This window comes from Lasiodiplodia theobromae, assembly GCF_012971845.1.
Source record: "Lasiodiplodia theobromae strain AM2As chromosome Unknown scaffold_24, whole genome shotgun sequence".
In the NCBI taxonomy this organism is placed as follows: Eukaryota; Fungi; Ascomycota; class Dothideomycetes; order Botryosphaeriales; family Botryosphaeriaceae; genus Lasiodiplodia; species Lasiodiplodia theobromae.
The window spans coordinates 369,691-385,570 of NW_023336449.1; the positions used below are offsets into that span (position 1 = coordinate 369,691).

At 55.9% G+C, this 15,880-nt stretch overlaps 7 protein-coding genes across 7 annotated transcripts; 4 read left to right on the top strand and 3 right to left on the bottom strand.

The window, feature by feature from the left end:
• Positions 1-189: 189 nt before the first annotated feature.
• Positions 190-1,012, bottom strand: LTHEOB_7863 (Carbonic anhydrase; the record flags this gene model as incomplete). Its single annotated transcript, XM_035517276.1, has 2 exons — positions 190-809; positions 889-1,012. 2 exons carry the CDS (start codon positions 1,010-1,012, stop codon positions 190-192), a joined length of 744 nt encoding a protein of 247 aa, XP_035370882.1.
• Positions 1,013-2,777: 1,765 nt separating this feature from the next.
• LTHEOB_7864 (Hemerythrin hhe cation binding domain-containing protein) lies at positions 2,778-3,741 on the bottom strand (the record flags this gene model as incomplete). Its single annotated transcript, XM_035517277.1, has 2 exons — positions 2,778-3,265; positions 3,318-3,741. 2 exons carry the CDS (start codon positions 3,739-3,741, stop codon positions 2,778-2,780), a joined length of 912 nt encoding a protein of 303 aa, XP_035370883.1.
• Positions 3,742-6,042: 2,301 nt separating this feature from the next.
• LTHEOB_7865 (Heat shock protein HSP71) lies at positions 6,043-8,096 on the top strand (the record flags this gene model as incomplete). The annotated part of the gene is made up of 3 exons (XM_035517278.1): positions 6,043-6,172; positions 6,230-6,833; positions 6,890-8,096. The coding sequence occupies 3 exons, from the start codon at positions 6,043-6,045 to the stop codon at positions 8,094-8,096; spliced, it is 1,941 nt and encodes a 646-aa protein (XP_035370884.1).
• Positions 8,097-8,982: 886 nt separating this feature from the next.
• Positions 8,983-9,621, bottom strand: LTHEOB_7866 (uncharacterized protein; the record flags this gene model as incomplete). The annotated part of the gene is made up of 1 exon (XM_035517279.1): positions 8,983-9,621. One exon carries the CDS (start codon positions 9,619-9,621, stop codon positions 8,983-8,985), a length of 639 nt encoding a protein of 212 aa, XP_035370885.1.
• A 794-nt stretch (positions 9,622-10,415) lies between these two features.
• LTHEOB_7867 (Vacuolar protein sorting-associated protein vps13) lies at positions 10,416-14,541 on the top strand (the record flags this gene model as incomplete). Its single annotated transcript, XM_035517280.1, has 2 exons — positions 10,416-14,430; positions 14,498-14,541. The coding sequence occupies 2 exons, from the start codon at positions 10,416-10,418 to the stop codon at positions 14,539-14,541; spliced, it is 4,059 nt and encodes a 1,352-aa protein (XP_035370886.1).
• Positions 14,542-14,594: 53 nt separating this feature from the next.
• LTHEOB_7868 (Vacuolar protein sorting-associated protein vps13) lies at positions 14,595-15,492 on the top strand (the record flags this gene model as incomplete). Its single annotated transcript, XM_035517281.1, has 2 exons — positions 14,595-15,365; positions 15,475-15,492. The coding sequence occupies 2 exons, from the start codon at positions 14,595-14,597 to the stop codon at positions 15,490-15,492; spliced, it is 789 nt and encodes a 262-aa protein (XP_035370887.1).
• A 56-nt stretch (positions 15,493-15,548) lies between these two features.
• Positions 15,549-15,861, top strand: LTHEOB_7869 (Vacuolar protein sorting-associated protein vps13; the record flags this gene model as incomplete). The annotated part of the gene is made up of 2 exons (XM_035517282.1): positions 15,549-15,788; positions 15,850-15,861. The coding sequence occupies 2 exons, from the start codon at positions 15,549-15,551 to the stop codon at positions 15,859-15,861; spliced, it is 252 nt and encodes an 83-aa protein (XP_035370888.1).
• Between the last annotated feature and the right edge of the window lie 19 nt (positions 15,862-15,880).

Below are 15,880 nucleotides of genomic sequence, written 5' to 3' on the forward strand. Positions count from 1 at the left end.
CAAAGGTGTCAGCTGACACATGGGCATCTCGGGGATAAACTTCAATTCCTAGGAGCATAACAATAGGTATAGATACGTGCGGACTCTTATCTCTCTCCGAGTCGATGGCACAGGGGCGCAAATTTACAAGACCGTCAACACCGTCTAGGCTATAGCACAAGTATTCCCTCCCGAACTCCAAACCAAAATTTAGCGGTGCTGCCACAGGCCGGCGGGGATGTGGTGGTGCTCGTCGTCGAGCACGCGCAGCTCGCCGGTCGAGATGTCGAAAATGACACCGTGAACGCTGACGCCGCGCTCAGCCACGGCCTTGCGGACGGTGGAGTTGGCGCGGATGGTCTCGAGGCCCTGGCGGACGTTGAGCTCAGCGAGGCGCAGCGCCTTCTTGTCGACCGTATCGAGCTGGTCAATTTCGTGCTGGTGCTTGCGGCGCAGCTCGCGCAGGGGCTGCAGCCAGGCGTTGAGGGCGGGGCCGAGGTCGTTGTCGTTAAGGGCGTTGATGGCGCCGCCGCACTTGGTGTGGCCGCACAGCACGATGCGCTTGACCTTGACGGCGCCGACGGCGAAGTCGATGATGCTCTCGCTGCTCAGGTCGCCGGGGGCGATGACGTTGGCGATGTTGCGGTGGACGAAGATGTCGCCGGGCTTGCAGTCGCAGATGGTCGTCTCGGGCACGCGCGAGTCGCCGCAGCCGAACCAGAGCACCTCAGGGCTCTGGCCCTGGGACAGCGTCGACCACAGCTGCGGCTCGCTCTGGGCGGAGCGGCGGGCGTAGCTCTTGTTGCCCGTAATGACCCGCTCAAAGGCATCTGTAGGAATCGTACGATTTTGATGTCAGCCCTCCCGTTTCGGTGCGTTTCGCGAGCTCCCGGGCCAATGGGCGCCTACCAGCCCCGGTCGCAGACATGGCGGGGGACGAGAACAGATGGTGCAGAGGGCGGGCAGCGGAAACCGGCGCTCTGGACGCAGCGGAAGAGATGCAGCGGACGAGGTTGAGGCTTTGCGACCTCATGCTTGGGGCGGACGAGGAGGAGAGTTTTTCAGCTTACCCTGTCTTGCTCCGGCGGCTGCCATTTTCGCTATCGGCTCTGTCGGTCGTGCTGGGCGATGACTCTATCGCGGAACTGGATGGGGCCGTCCTATCAGGATCGCGCTCAACGTTTTTTTTTCTCTTTCGTTCCTGCACTCCGCCCGATGCGCTTTTCCGCGGTCTAGTTCGGATCGCCGCCACCTACGTGGGAGGTCGAGATTTCGTGACTCGTGGGTATCGCTCGGCGCACGCAACAAGCTGGCGCACGTGGAGAAGGTGAAATGAGGGTTTGCTGTCAGTGGTTCTGCTAGTTCCACTCCGGGCGCGGCGGACGCGTCCCTTTATGTACTGGGGCCCTTTGAGGAGCCGGAGTTCAACAAGTCGCAGCAGGCACGTCTCACCCCCCTCAGTCCGGCCTGGGTTGCACGCCCTCCCAAGCCAGGCCAAGGATTTTTTTCGGGGATGACGACGGCCAGCATCTGCGCCCCCCGTCGATCTCCGCTGGCAAAGCACCCCCCCGTGCCCCCTTCTCCAGATTGCAATCTCAGTCCGCTCCGCAGCCTCGAGCCCGCTGCCGCCCCGGCCTATCTGGCTGCCTGAGGCCGAAAGCCGCCGCCTCAACAACTGCCCGGAATGCGGACCGCGCCTGCACCTGCGCCTCTTGCCCCACGGCTCCTCACCCGCCGCTTGTCCGTCTGGTCGCCTGCGTGCTGTCCGGCGCCAGCCACGAGCCAGCCGCGCTTCCTGCCTACCTCAGAATGACGCGGAGGGGTCGCCTGTCAACATCACGTCGCCCTCGACTGACAGATGGCCACGGCGACGGTCGCGGCACTTCACTGCTGCAAGCCACAGACGGTCGTGCCCGAAGGGACGCGGGCTCTGCCGTTGCGCGCCCGCAGCGCCCGTCAATCGAAGCCCTGCGATGCTGTTGGCTGCTGCCGGCCCTCCGAGCTTTGTCCTAGGTTTTCTCCGGCTAGCCGGGGCGGGCAGCTGGCCTTCGTCGTCATAGGACTGCTATCAGGGGGGCTAACCACCACGACCAACCACATGCTTGCGTGTTTGCGCCTCCAGCTTCCCCTCAACACACCGGTCAACTTGCGCTTTGTTCATGAGGTATTAATTCTCAAAGCTTCGCAACAGGGTATCAATCCCGCATACCCACCGCCTTTAGCTTCGTACTCGCCTTGAGAGGCGTGCGTGTGTGCGTTCAATATGCACGCATAGGTTAGTCCCAGATGCGCTTCATGTCCGTCTCTGCCCCAGCGAGAGGAGGGTCTTGCTGCAGAATGATGTCTCCGCCCTGCAGGACCCTGGATTACCAACTCCCCCGCCTCGATTAGTGCGCCAGGCTTCTGAGCCCCGGCACGCATAAGCTGGCCACCGTAAGTCTGTGTCAGCATTCCTAGGGCCAAAGATAAGAGGGACACTTCAACGGGGACGGAGCACCGTCCGAGGGATGCGTCGGCCGACATGAGCCTTCTACGTACCCCGAACTTCCGAGATTCCGGATGTACTCCCGAATCTGAGTCTGGAGCACATGTTGATGGGGCACCATGAAACACCAGATAATCGCTCACCATATTGCTGCGCTCTTCAGAGGTCCCAGAAATTGATCAATGCAATTCATGTACCCATAATCCAAGGTCGTTCGAGAAAGCACCGAACCAACTCCATCGACATCCGAACATCCTCGGTGAACTCACTGCTTCCCCTGACCCGCAGCACCACATTTGTGACGGTGCGCCAGTTACAGCTCCTCCTTCTTCTCGGCCCCTTGGTCGCCCTGGAGAGCATACAAAGGCTGCGGGTTGCCATTGCCATCGCAGCTGCTAAACCGCCACCAGCCCCAGTTCCAGCTTCCGAACACGTTCACCATCATCCACCGGATGGGGCCAGGCATCGGCGGCCATGTCGCCCACATCCCCTCCTCGTATGTCCGGTCCAAATTCAGCAGGCAGAACGGAACCACGTCCGTCATGCCCGCCTTCGTCAGCGTCTTCTTGCCCCAGACCTTGAATGTGGCCGTTGCATTCTCAGCTTCCGGGCTGTCGGGCGCGGGCGCGGTGGGGAGGTTTGCGAATGATGCGATCGTCTTGATCTCGGAGTGGAAGTGGTCGTTGAAGGGCTCGCGAAATGTGTCCATTATGCGGACGAGTTCCTTGCCATCAAAGGCCGCGGGCGACGACAGGGATGTCAGGTAGGTGTTGAAGGCACCGAGACCCTCCAGGAAGGACTCTGTTGGAGCAATTAGTTAGTACTTGTAGTCGTGTACGCCGATTTCACTCACCGTGCTCTTTGTGCGTCTCTTCCCAGATACCCTTCTCCTTCAGCACTTCCTCGACCTTGGGGAAAAGCTCGGCTTCTTCATCGTCGTGGTGGCTCTTTACGAATCTGAACCACGCGAGACTGTATCCGACGAAATCCGCCTTGTCGACGTCCTTGATGTGCGGCGCTTGCAAATAGACGGTGTTGAAACCGCGGAGAATAGCGTTGTGCAGAAGGGCCATGTGCGTGGCGCCCTTGGTCCAAATGTCGTCCTTCTTCGTTGCATACTGGGGCGTCTCAATGAGGGGCAATGGGCCGTCAGCCCAAGGTGTACCAGCAGGCACAGAGCTTGCGGTGGCAGACATGCTGGAAGGCAAACGCGCGCAGAGTAGTGCAATGCCCAAGGCTAGAAAGGTAGTAATCAGGCGGAGCTTGGAGGCGAGCATTGCTGAAGCCAGGTGCAAAGCGGGAATGCAGCCAACATGCAGCTTTTCAGCAGCTCGAGATACATAAAGCTCGATAAGCAAGCTGCTCTAATCAGGTCATGGTCAACTGATGGGGAGCTCCAGGAATGGCCGGCCCGGAGTTCGGATGAGAAATCTAATCTCCGTGATTGGCTGGAACTGCGGGACAGCTTCTGAGCCGAAGGTCCAGATGCCTTCGTTGCGGAGAAGCATTAAGATGCGGCCAGGGGCCGAAGCGGGACGGGACCGGGACCCTCGTGTTCCCACGAGCAGCACACTCGCTGCCTGGCATGAATCGTCTTTGGCATGCCCCTCCCCAGACGTTCACCGCAACACCGTTTGTTGAGCCCCTCATTCCTGAGCTTAGCCATGATCCGCTGCGGAGAAGCAGATCGCGCTTCAGAATTCGTGTCGCGGGCGATCGTCCTTTTATTCCCGCTGATGCTGGTGCTCTACAGTCCCGTCGGTCTGTGCGAGTTTCAAGTCGACCTAACTCGAAGGGGAGGGTCAAGAGCACGGGAATTCAATGCTGCCCCGAAGGATAAGAACTGTGTAGGGTTCCGCTGCGGTGGAAGACTAGGTGCTCGCCGCAGAGCAGTCGGAAAGGTGCAGCGCAACACCCGCCCGTCTCGCCCGCTCCCTGCCAAGAAGTTGCCCATGATGTTCCGCGTCTCCGCTCCATGCTCCGATCCTCCCTCCGCTCCGCTGTGTGCGTTTCGAGTTGCCTTCACACCGACGGCTATCCGTATCGACTGGCCATTATGGCCGCAACACCAGCGGATCTGCCAAGTTGGGGAATTCTAGCTTTCCTCAAATGTGTGGGTGCCAAGAGGTCGCACAACCCGCCCTTCAAACTTTGCTCCTCATTATCTGACGTGTACACGCGTCCCACCTCTTCTTGCGACACCACACTGTCTTGTAATTCTAGGCTCCAATGGAGCACGCCGGGGAGGAATGCGGTGAGCGCTTGCCAACGTGCGCTTTTTGCATCGCGCTGTGTGTCGCAGCTAGCCAGAAGCTGGCATGGAACGGCCTTTGTCTCAATACACCCAGATCTCTGTAGCAGAATGTTTAAACACGGCGAGAAATCGTCTACGGCCCTCAGACTCTCCTGCTACTGCGCGTGTTGCGTTCACTGGATGCCTGGTCCTATCTCTTATTTTGGACCGTTGGAATTTTGCAATGGTAACACAGAAGTCAAGACATTCAGACGCCTGTGTTCCTGAGGCAACAAGACCAGCTGGTCACAGAGGAGTATTGCGACCGAAGGGTAGCAAGAATAACAAGGCCCTAGAACATGGAGTACAATAATTATGCCTCGCATTTAACAACATATGTGGGCAGTGGAAGCTATTATCCGGACGTAGATGTAGATTTAATAATTAGACATTCGTGTCCGGATCATAGCTTCAACTACCCATGGTACGAGTGAAAAACAAATTCACGCTAGGCAGCAAAAGCAGTGTTGTTGATGCCAAGCTTCTGGGGTAAAATTTTACAACGTGGAAATTCCAGCGAAACGCATCGCTGTTTGTCAAGCTGGCGACCAAGTTTGTCATCAGATCACTGCGAAGCACTGAGCTGGCAATGCCAACAGGCAGCAGGCGGTAAACAGGCAGACAGCGCTGCAGCCTGACTGCACCTCGCTGCGTGCGGCGGGCTGTGCAAGCTTGGAGAGCGTTGAGGCTCTGGAATGTAAGGCTGAGCGAGCAACGCCTCGTCGCGACGAGAAGTTTCTTGAAGCTGCGAACTGTGGGGCTGGGGCGGCTCTGACCCTTCTGCGCCTGCCTCGAGGGTTGGGGAGGCAGCAATCTAATCTTATCTGAATCTACGGCCACCAGCCACAACTTGGTGGGGCAGAAGCGCGTCATCGGGCCAGGCCTGCCAAAGAAGTGTGGCTCGCGCAGCGCCTGCAAACGGTGCAATGGGCGCAAAAGGATGCGTTGAGAGTGCGCGCATGTTCCAGGATGCCCCAGCTGTGTCGAGAAGGGTCTACTGACATCATGGGTGGTGGGTGGCCCAGCGCGCGGTGTTGCTGTGGGCTGTGGCGTAAGATTTCCGCGATGGTTCTGCCAGATTCCAGCACCTTCTTCCGGCCTGCACTTTTTACTTAAGTACCATCCGCGCGCAAGCAACCATCCACGCTTCTTCATCATCCAAATTCTCTTGCGCATTCAACCGCACGAAGGCTTAAAGCCCTCTACCTACGAATTCCACGAACCTTTCTTCTTCCTTTCGCCTTTTGATACCCAACACTAGATCCTCTTTCAGCCTCACATCACAATGGCGCCCGCCATCGGTATCGATTTGGGTACTACCTACTCGTGCGTCGGCATCTTCAGAGATGACCGCATCGAGATTATCGCCAACGACCAGGGCAACCGCACCACGCCCTCGTTCGTTGCCTTCACTGGTAAGCATCTCCCCGCCCCAGCCTGATCGTCGTGAGCATCCGCTAACGTTCGCACAGACACCGAGCGTCTGATCGGTGACTCCGCAAAGAACCAGGTCGCCATGAACCCCCACAACACCGTCTTCGACGCCAAGCGCCTGATCGGCCGCAAGTTCAACGACGCTGAGGTCCAGGCCGATATGAAGCACTTCCCCTTCAAGGTTGTTGAGAAGGGTGGCAAGCCTGTTGTCCAGGTCGAGTTCAAGGGCGAGGAGAAGACCTTCACTCCTGAGGAGATCTCCTCCATGGTCCTGACCAAGATGAGGGAGACTGCTGAGTCCTACCTTGGTGGCACCGTCAACAACGCTGTCGTTACCGTCCCCGCCTACTTCAACGACTCCCAGCGCCAGGCTACCAAGGATGCCGGTCTCATCGCTGGCCTCAACGTCCTCCGTATCATCAACGAGCCCACCGCCGCTGCCATCGCCTACGGTCTTGACAAGAAGGCCTCTGGCGAGCGCAACGTCCTGATCTTCGATCTGGGTGGTGGTACCTTCGATGTGTCGCTCCTCACCATTGAGGAGGGCATCTTCGAGGTCAAGTCCACTGCCGGTGACACTCACCTTGGTGGTGAGGACTTCGACAACCGCCTGGTCAACCACTTCACTCTGGAGTTCAAGAGGTGAGTAACTTTTGCAAAACCACCCTACATATACACAGCTGCTAACGACCCATTAGGAAGCACAAGAAGGACCTGACCTCCAACGCCCGTGCTCTCCGCCGTCTCCGCACTGCTTGCGAGCGTGCCAAGCGCACTCTCTCCAGCTCTGCCCAGACCTCCATCGAGATCGACTCCCTGTACGAGGGTATTGACTTCTACACCTCGATCACCCGTGCTCGCTTCGAGGAGCTCTGCCAGGACCTCTTCCGCTCCACCATGGAGCCCGTCGAGCGTGTCCTCCGTGACGCCAAGATCGACAAGTCCTCCGTCCACGAGATTGTTCTTGTTGGTGGCTCAACCCGTATCCCCAAGATCCAGAAGATGGTCTCCGACTTCTTCAACGGCAAGGAGCCCAACAAGTCCATCAACCCCGATGAGGCCGTTGCCTACGGTGCTGCCGTCCAGGCCGCTATCCTGTCTGGTGACACCTCTTCCAAGTCCACCAACGAGATCCTCCTGCTCGACGTCGCTCCTCTCTCCATTGGTATCGAGACCGCTGGTGGTGTCATGACTCCTCTCATCAAGCGCAACACCACCATCCCCACCAAGAAGTCCGAGGTCTTCTCCACCTTCTCCGACAACCAGCCCGGTGTCCTTATCCAGGTCTTCGAGGGTGAGCGTGCTCGCACCAAGGACAACAACCTGCTCGGCAAGTTCGAGCTTACCGGCATTCCCCCGGCGCCCCGTGGTGTTCCCCAGATCGAGGTCACCTTCGATGTTGATGCCAACGGTATCATCAACGTCTCCGCTCTCGAGAAGGGCACCGGCAAGACCAACAAGATTGTCATCACCAACGACAAGGGCCGTCTGTCCAAGGAGGAGATCGAGCGTATGCTTGCTGAGGCCGAGAAGTACAAGGCTGAGGATGAGGCCGAGGCTGCCCGTATCGCTGCCAAGAACGCTCTCGAGTCCTACGCCTACTCCCTCCGCAACACCCTCTCCGACCCTAAGGTCGACGAGAAGCTCGACGCTGGCGACAAGGAGAAGCTCAAGTCCGAGATCGACAAGGTCGTTGCCTGGTTGGACGACAACCAGCAGGCTACCAAGGACGAGTACGAGTCTCAGCAGAAGGAGCTTGAGGGTGTCGCCAACCCCATCATGATGAAGTTCTACGGCGCTGGTGGTGAGGGTGGTGCTCCCGGTGGCTTCCCCGGCGCTGCCGGTGGTGCTGCTCCTGGCGGCGCCGGCGGCGACGACGGCCCCACCGTCGAGGAGGTTGACTAAATTGGTGCGCACACCTCTTGCTTCCTCTTTTCTTCGGCATAGATTCCCATCTATGATGGCGGTTCGGAGTTTTTAGAGCCACTATAGGGTTTTGGGTTTGCATTGCTCGTGCTGGGTTTTTTCCTTTTTCATGAGATCATGAATGGGCGGAAAAAAGTTTTTTCTGCACATGGGACTGTAGTTAATGATCACCAAGCATCAAGATGGTGCAAAAAAAATTTACTTTTCACAATTCAAAACTTTGTGCCATTTGCTCCGTGAAACCATTTGTCGAGAAGAGCGTAACTGATACCTGAAATCTTATTCTCTGTAAAAGAATTCAGTCATAAGTGAGTAGTTGAAGCTGTCGTCCGGACACGAATGTCTTATTAAATCTACATCTGCGTCCGGATGATAGCTTCAACTACCCACTATGTGAGCGAATTATTAAATCTCAATCTGCGTTCGGTGTCAATAGCTGGCCAAATCAGAGTGAGTGGTTACCGTCGGTTCCAGCCAGGCCTTCACAATGATGTCGGCTTTCAAGAGATGAGTATTTCCATATTTGTACATACATACATAAACATCACGTCGTCTCTTCATGTGGATTTGGACTTGCTTGTACTCCATACGAGGCCGGTTCATTGAGCATCGCAACAAAATCGGGGCGTTGAAGCTCTCGTCCGGATGCATGTATTTATATTTATATCGTGCATTCGTGTCCAGATGGATGCTTCAACTACCCCCTGTTGTACTACTAATAGAACCGACCTCGTAGTATTTGGGTATCCCATTTCCACTACAACGCCTCGGAAACTTTTGACAACGCCAGCCATATGCATATCCATAATCCAGCATCCCGCCCATTGATTTATGCGCCTTTACCAAAGTGGACCCTCCTTCATGCTCACTCCTGCGACTGCGTCAGCCTTTTGGGCTTGGGCAAGCCAGGGATCTCAATCTGGTCCGGATCCTTGTTGAAGGGGTTGCGCAGCTCCTCGCCCGGCTTGCGTACGTCCCATATATCCTCGCTGCTAGGGCCGCTGCGGTACTTGGCCTCCTTCTGCTCGTACCGCTCCGAGATCAGCCGGGCCTTTTCTGCGTCGCCGTAGGAGCGGGTGCGCATGCAGAACCAGAAGTCGGACCAGTTCTCGGAGCACGAGCGCAGGCTGCCGTAGCGGTAGACGTTCATGGCCTGTCCGCCCAATGACTGGCAGTAGAAGGCCCCGTCGAAGGCTTGGCGACAGTTCATGGTTGTGGGGAAGATGGAGGAGGATGTGGGATCCGCGGCGGTCGAGCTGGAGTTGGCGGTGGTGGTAGCGCCGCCGCTGGGAGCCTCTCCTGACCTGACAGAAGCCTGGAGCTCGGCGAGGAGATTCTGCAGCTCCAGCTCGGATTGCTCTTCGCGCGATAATGGGGCGCGAGGCTTATCTGCGACATCGTGCGGGCTCGAGGGAGGCTGCGACGAAGTTGGGACCGGGTCGGGCGTGGAGTCGGAGGGCTTCGTGACCGGAGTCTGGGTGTTTGAGCGCCACCACCAGCCCATTGTGCTTGTATGGAGAAGAGTAAAGTCGATGGTGGGTGATTCAGCCGGGTAGAGGACCGGTTGCGGGAGACAGAGGGCGCGATGGGTTTGTCGGCGCGAGACAGATGAAGTCGATGCTTGAGTAGAATGCTGAGCTTGAAGGCTGGATGACGATTGCAGCACTCAATGTCTGGAAATTAGGGTTGCGAAAGGCGACAAGCACCGGAATGAACAGTCGCGCTCTGGGCTGGAGACGCGCGAGGAAATTCCATTGGCTACGAGTCAGTGCGGGAGAATGAGAACGGTCACGTGGAACCAACAGCTGCGGCCTGGCTGCTGGTGTCACGAAGAAGGGATCGACGTCATCCTGGCGGAATGAGCAGGAAAGATGGGCAAGCCACACAAAGACGAGCGCGTGCAGTAGGTGTTGCGTGTCTCCAGTGCAGCGGCCTGCATCGTTGCACGCGATTTTCGACTCATACCTCGACCATTTCTCATTTTTGCGGCTTCGGGCGATTTTTCGCGCATCGCGCTCCCCGCTCTGAGCTGGCAAATCCTGGCAGCTTCCTAGCTGGCGCGCGCCGCGTGTGTCGGTGTCAGTGGGGTCGCTCGACTTAAACAACAACTTTCCCTCCGCCGCACCACCACCAAATCCTTCGACGCCTTCCGCGCCACCTAACGACGTCACGTCTGCCTGATTGATACCCATTCTGCTTATGGATTGACGATAGAACGGTTTTCTGCTTCACTCAAATACCCTCCGAACCTTGTACTATATCCATCCCAGGCCCGGGTAACGGCCACCTTCCACCGCCATGCTTGAGGGTCTCGTCGCCAACTTGCTCAACCGCTTTCTGGGCATGTACGTCCAGAACTTCGATCCGAAACAATTGAACGTCGGTATCTGGTCTGGGGACGTCAAGCTCCGCGATCTCGAACTTCGCCGTGAAGCCCTCGATCAGCTCAACCTCCCTCTCAACGTTGTCCAGGGCCATCTCGGCTCGCTCACACTCTCTATACCATGGTCGAACCTCAGAGGCAAGCCCGTGCGGGTTAGCATCGAGGATGTCTTCCTGCTGGCTGCGCCTAGGGAGGATGCCGACTTCGACCCAGATGAGCAAGACCGGCGGGCGCACGCCGTGAAGATGGAGAAGCTGGACAGTGCGGAAATGCTGAAAGAAAGAAACACCGAGGGCATGTCGCAGGAGGAGCAGCAAAAGAACCAGAGCTTCACGGCGAGCTTGGTCACTGCTATCGTGGATAACGTCCAGGTCAGCGTGAAGAATGTGCACATTCGCTATGAGGATTCCCTCTCCGATCCCGGCCACCCGTTTGCGCTCGGAATCACTCTCGACGAGCTCAGCGCCGTTAGCACCGACGAGAACTGGAAACCCACCTTCATCCAGAGCGCTTCTGCCTCCGCTCACAAACTCGCCACGCTCGGTTCTTTGGCGGTATACTGGGACACGGATGCGAAGCTGCTGTGTTCGGGCACAGGCACGACACAGGCAATGGACCATGCCGAGTTTGTGGAAAAGCTTCGCAGCATGATCATCAAGGGCGACAGCTCTACCATTGCCGAGCATCAGTTCATCCTCAAGCCCGTCAGTGGCAGGGCGGGGCTTGAGATGGACAAGACCGGCAAGACGGACCGGCCCAAGATCAAGGCTCGTCTGCTCTTTGATGAGCTCGGCTTTGTCATCGACGAGGACCAGTACCGCGATGCCTTGATGCTGGTAGACCTCTTCCACTACTTCATCAGGCATCAAGAGTATAAGAGGCTGCAGCCCAAGAGCCGGCCGAAGGAAGATCCTCGGGCGTGGCTTCAGTTTGCTGGAAATGCAGTGCTTGATAAGATCCACGAGAGAAACCGTAAATGGTCCTGGGATTACTTCAGGGAAAGGCGCGATGACCGGAAACGGTACATCGAGCTTTTCAAGAAGAAGAAGAGAGAAGAGCAGCTTTCGCCGGATGAAACTAAGGAGCTTGATGACCTGGAGCACAAGTTGTCTTATGAAGACTTGCGATTCTGGCGTTCGCTTGCCCGTAATCAGCTGCGTAAGGAGAACGTTGGCGTGAAGAAGCAGCCCCAGAAGCAGTCATGGTCGTCATGGATCTGGGGAGGTGGCCAGGAGGACACTTCTGAGGACGCCCAAATGTCGGAGAAACAGCGACAAGAGCTGTACGACGCCATCGACTGGGACGAGAAGAAGCAAATTACCGAGGCCGTTGACATGCCGCGGGAGTATGTGAAGATGCAAGTGGAAATGAGTCTTCGGACTGGTAGCTTCACACTGAAGCGAGACCCGCACGGCAAGGCCACGGAGATTCTGCGCTTGCTGTTTGATTCCTTCAGCACCAAGGTTCTACAGAGGACCGATTCCATGCTTGCAGAGCTCAGCCTTGATGGCATGCGGTTGTACGATGGCACCACGGAAGGCAGTCTGTTCCCTCAGATTGTCACCGTCAAGGATGCTCCTCCTGTGCCGGATGAGAAGCGCATCGAAGAGCTTAATGACGACGAAACCTCAAAAGCTGACGCGGACGAGGAAGTTGCCGATCCTTTCTTCCAGTTGTCTTTCGAAAACAACCCTCTGGATGGAAGCGCAGATACCGCTCTGACCGTGAAGCTGAAGGGTATGGAAGTCATCTACAACCCCAGATTCGTGGTCGAGGTTGTGAAATTTTTCAAGCCTCCGGAGAGCCGTATGGAGTCTATTGGAGCACTCATGGAGACTGCTGGCGCAACTGTCGAGGGTCTACGACAGCAGACTCGTGCTGGTCTTGAGTTTGCGCTTGAGGAGCACAAGACGATCAACGCTCAGCTCGACTTGCAAGCCCCTCTCATCATCGTTCCGGACTCCGTTACCAAAGAGAGCAGCATTTGCCTGATTTTGGATGCCGGTCATGCCAAGGTCAGCAGCGAGCTTATCGACAAGGACACACTAAAGGACATCCAATCCAAGCAAAAGGGACAGTTCTCCGAGGATGATCTCAAGCGCCTTCAGGGCCTGATGTACGACAAATTCCTGTTGAAGCTCGACTCAACCCAAGTCCTCATCGGGCCTTCGATAGAGGAGACCAAGGCGCAACTGGTAGAAACTGATGGCTCGAAGAACCTCCACCTCGTGGACCGTATCAATGTCGACTTTACCATTGAAACTTGCATCGTCCCCAAGGCCTCTGACCTGACAAAATTCCGCATCTCGGGTAATCTGCCTGTTTTGCACGCTTCAATTTCGGATGCCAAGTACAAAAACCTCATGAAGTTGATTGAGGTCGCTATACCGAAGTTCGAAGACCCACCTGCACCGGACAAACAAGTGGCACAGGGAGCCACTGGATCTTCAAACTTGAAGCCCACTGACAATGTCAGCAATGACCAACTTACGAAGACAAGATCCAGGTCGTTCCAATACTCTGCGCAACAACGCGAGCTCGTGGTATCTGACGCGGGTAGCGAAGCCGATGACGCTGAATTCGAGGATGCGACTGATGGCACCAAGTCTGACGTGCCTGTTCATCAGCGGAATTTTGAGTTCAAGTTCACTGTGGACAAGCTGCAAGGTTCTTTGTATCGATCCGATCCAGAGGGCAAGAAACCAGACCAGCTTTTAGTTGAACTTGTTGCGGAGCATTTCTACCTCGAATTCTACCAAAGGGCTTTCGACATTGCGGCCGAAGTCCGTCTGAAGAGCATGGCGGTCGTGGACCACGTTGACCCTAACCCACTGCCAGAGTTCAGGAACCTTATCTCGTCAGACGATGCTGGTGACAGAGATCTCTTCCAACTGAAGTTTGTCAAGGTCAACAAGGACTCACCCGAATTCATGCCCAAGTATGAGGGCATTGGGACAAACTTAGACGTTCATGTCTCCACGATCAACTTGATCGTGACTCGGGCGACTTTGTTGACGTTGTTGGACTTCGTGCTCATCACCTTCACCAGCCCCGGTCCGCCTGAAGACAAAGACAAGAAGAAGGTCAAGGATAGTCCGGAAGATGATGATGAAATCGCGGTCGCTGCTGTGAACCCAGACCCTGACAAGATCCGCATCAGAGCTGAGCTTAAGGGAATATCGGTCATATTGAACAACGACGGTATGCGCCTTGCAACCTTGAGCCTCAGTACTGCAGATGTTGGTGTCTTCATCATGGGCAAGGCGATGCGCGTCGGTGGCAAGTTGGGCAGTCTGTCTTTGACCGATGATGTCAATCAAGGCGTCTCTAAGGAATCTTCCTTGCGTCAGCTTGTTACCATTGAAGGTGACGAGTTGCTGGACTTTGCCTACGAGACCTTCGATTCGGACTCAAAGGCGTACCCTGGCTACGACACTTCCATCTACTTGCGTTCCGGTTCCATCAAAGTCAACTTTGTCACGGAGCCCTTCAGGAAGATCATGGAGTTTGGAGTCAAGTTTGGCAAGATGCAGGCCATCTTCAATGCTGCTCGTCAAGCCGCTGCGGAGCAAGCCAGCCAAGTGCAAGAGAAGGCCAACAAGATGCATTTCGATATCTTGATCCGTACACCGATCGTCGTCTTCCCCCGCATGGTTGCTCCTGAAGGTCAGGCGGAACGTGACAGCCTCACAGCATACTTGGGAGAAATCTATGCGAACAACAAGTTCGTACCTCTTGACGACTCTAAGAACGCAGACACTGCCAACAAGCTGTCTGCTGGCCTCCGTAACATTCGCCTCACTTCCTTCTTCCACTACGAGGAGGAGAAGTCGGAGGAGCTGGAGTTGATCGACAAGGTTGACCTGGGTTTCGACATCACCTATGTTGAACACAAGCCCGAGTACAAGCGCCCTGACCTGGAGATCGAAGGTTCCATGTCCAACATCAACCTCAGATTAACCCAAGAACAGATGAGGTTCATGCTTGAGCTTTCCAGATCCATTCCAGCTGCGTTTGCTACAGACCCTGAAGCGGCTATGAATGAGGATGTCGAGAGGCAAGTGCCTGACTCGACGCTCAAACGCGCCAACACGATGAAGAATACCGAGCCCGAACCCAGCAATGACAAGCAGGTCATTACGAGCCAGGGCCCAGAGCTGGGCTCTCAGGAGGAGACGTGGACTAAACTCGACCTCGTTTTCAAGGTTGGCGCCATCGGTCTTGAGTTGATCAACGCCAAGGAGACGGAGCCTGTCGGCGACATCGATGCTGCAAGCTTGTCTAAGTTCTCTTTGAACGAGACTAGTGTGAAGATGCGCATGCTCAGCGACGGTTCGTTGGAGTCGGAGCTTCTTATCCAATCCTTCACGATCCGGGATACCCGGACTCAGGAGACGAACAAGTTCCGCAAGGTCATGTCTTTGATCAACAATGATGTCAAGCAACAGTTCATGGCCAGCGTCTCCATTTCCGGGGGCAAGGATCGTCACATGATTGTCCTCTTGACGATTGATAGCCCTCGCGTCATCCTTGCCTTGGATTATCTCTTTGCCATCCAAGCCTTTGTCAACGCCGGCCTTTCTGTCAAGGAGCCTATCGAGATCGAGAGCGAAGAGGATGACACTGCCACCGAAGACGTAGAGAACTCGAATAGTGACATCTCCAGTGCCCTTAGCAAGCCGGCTGCTCAAACGCCAGAGACCAAGAAACCCGAAGAGGAATCGACTATGGAGATGTCATTCCGCATCAACGTTGTTGAGGCTCAGGCTATCCTTATCGCAAACCCTGCGATGACCAATTCCGAGGCCATTGTGCTTGGTACAAAACAAGTGCTCATCTCAAAGCAGCACGCTACTACCCTGCAGGTAGACCGGGTCGGGATGTTCCTGTGCCGCATGGATCAGTGGGAGACCACGAAACTCCGCATCCTGGATGACTTCAGCATTCAGACTTCTCTTGATATGCGTTCGCAAGGCCCGCAGTCATCTCTGACCAGCATCCAAGTCGACATCGACCCTCTTGTGCTTCGTGTATCGCTCCGCGATATAATGTTGGCCATGCAAATCTTCAACAAGGCTTCAGCTATGAACAACAATGGAGATGAAAAATTGCAGGGTCAGGAACCCAAGAAGATCAAGAGTGGTACCAAGAGCACCAATGCCAAATCCACCGTTGCTTCCACCAAAAACAAGCAGACTGCGAAGACGGTTTCAACCCAACGTTCTAGCGCAGGCAAGGAAGTTGCAAAGGCTCAAGGTTCGGCGGTGGTCAAGAAGGAGGAGATGAGGGTCTCAATGCAGGGCATCCGTGTCGTCATCATCGGTGATAAACACGAATTGCCTATGCTAGACTGGAGCGTGAAGAAATTCGACATCGAGGT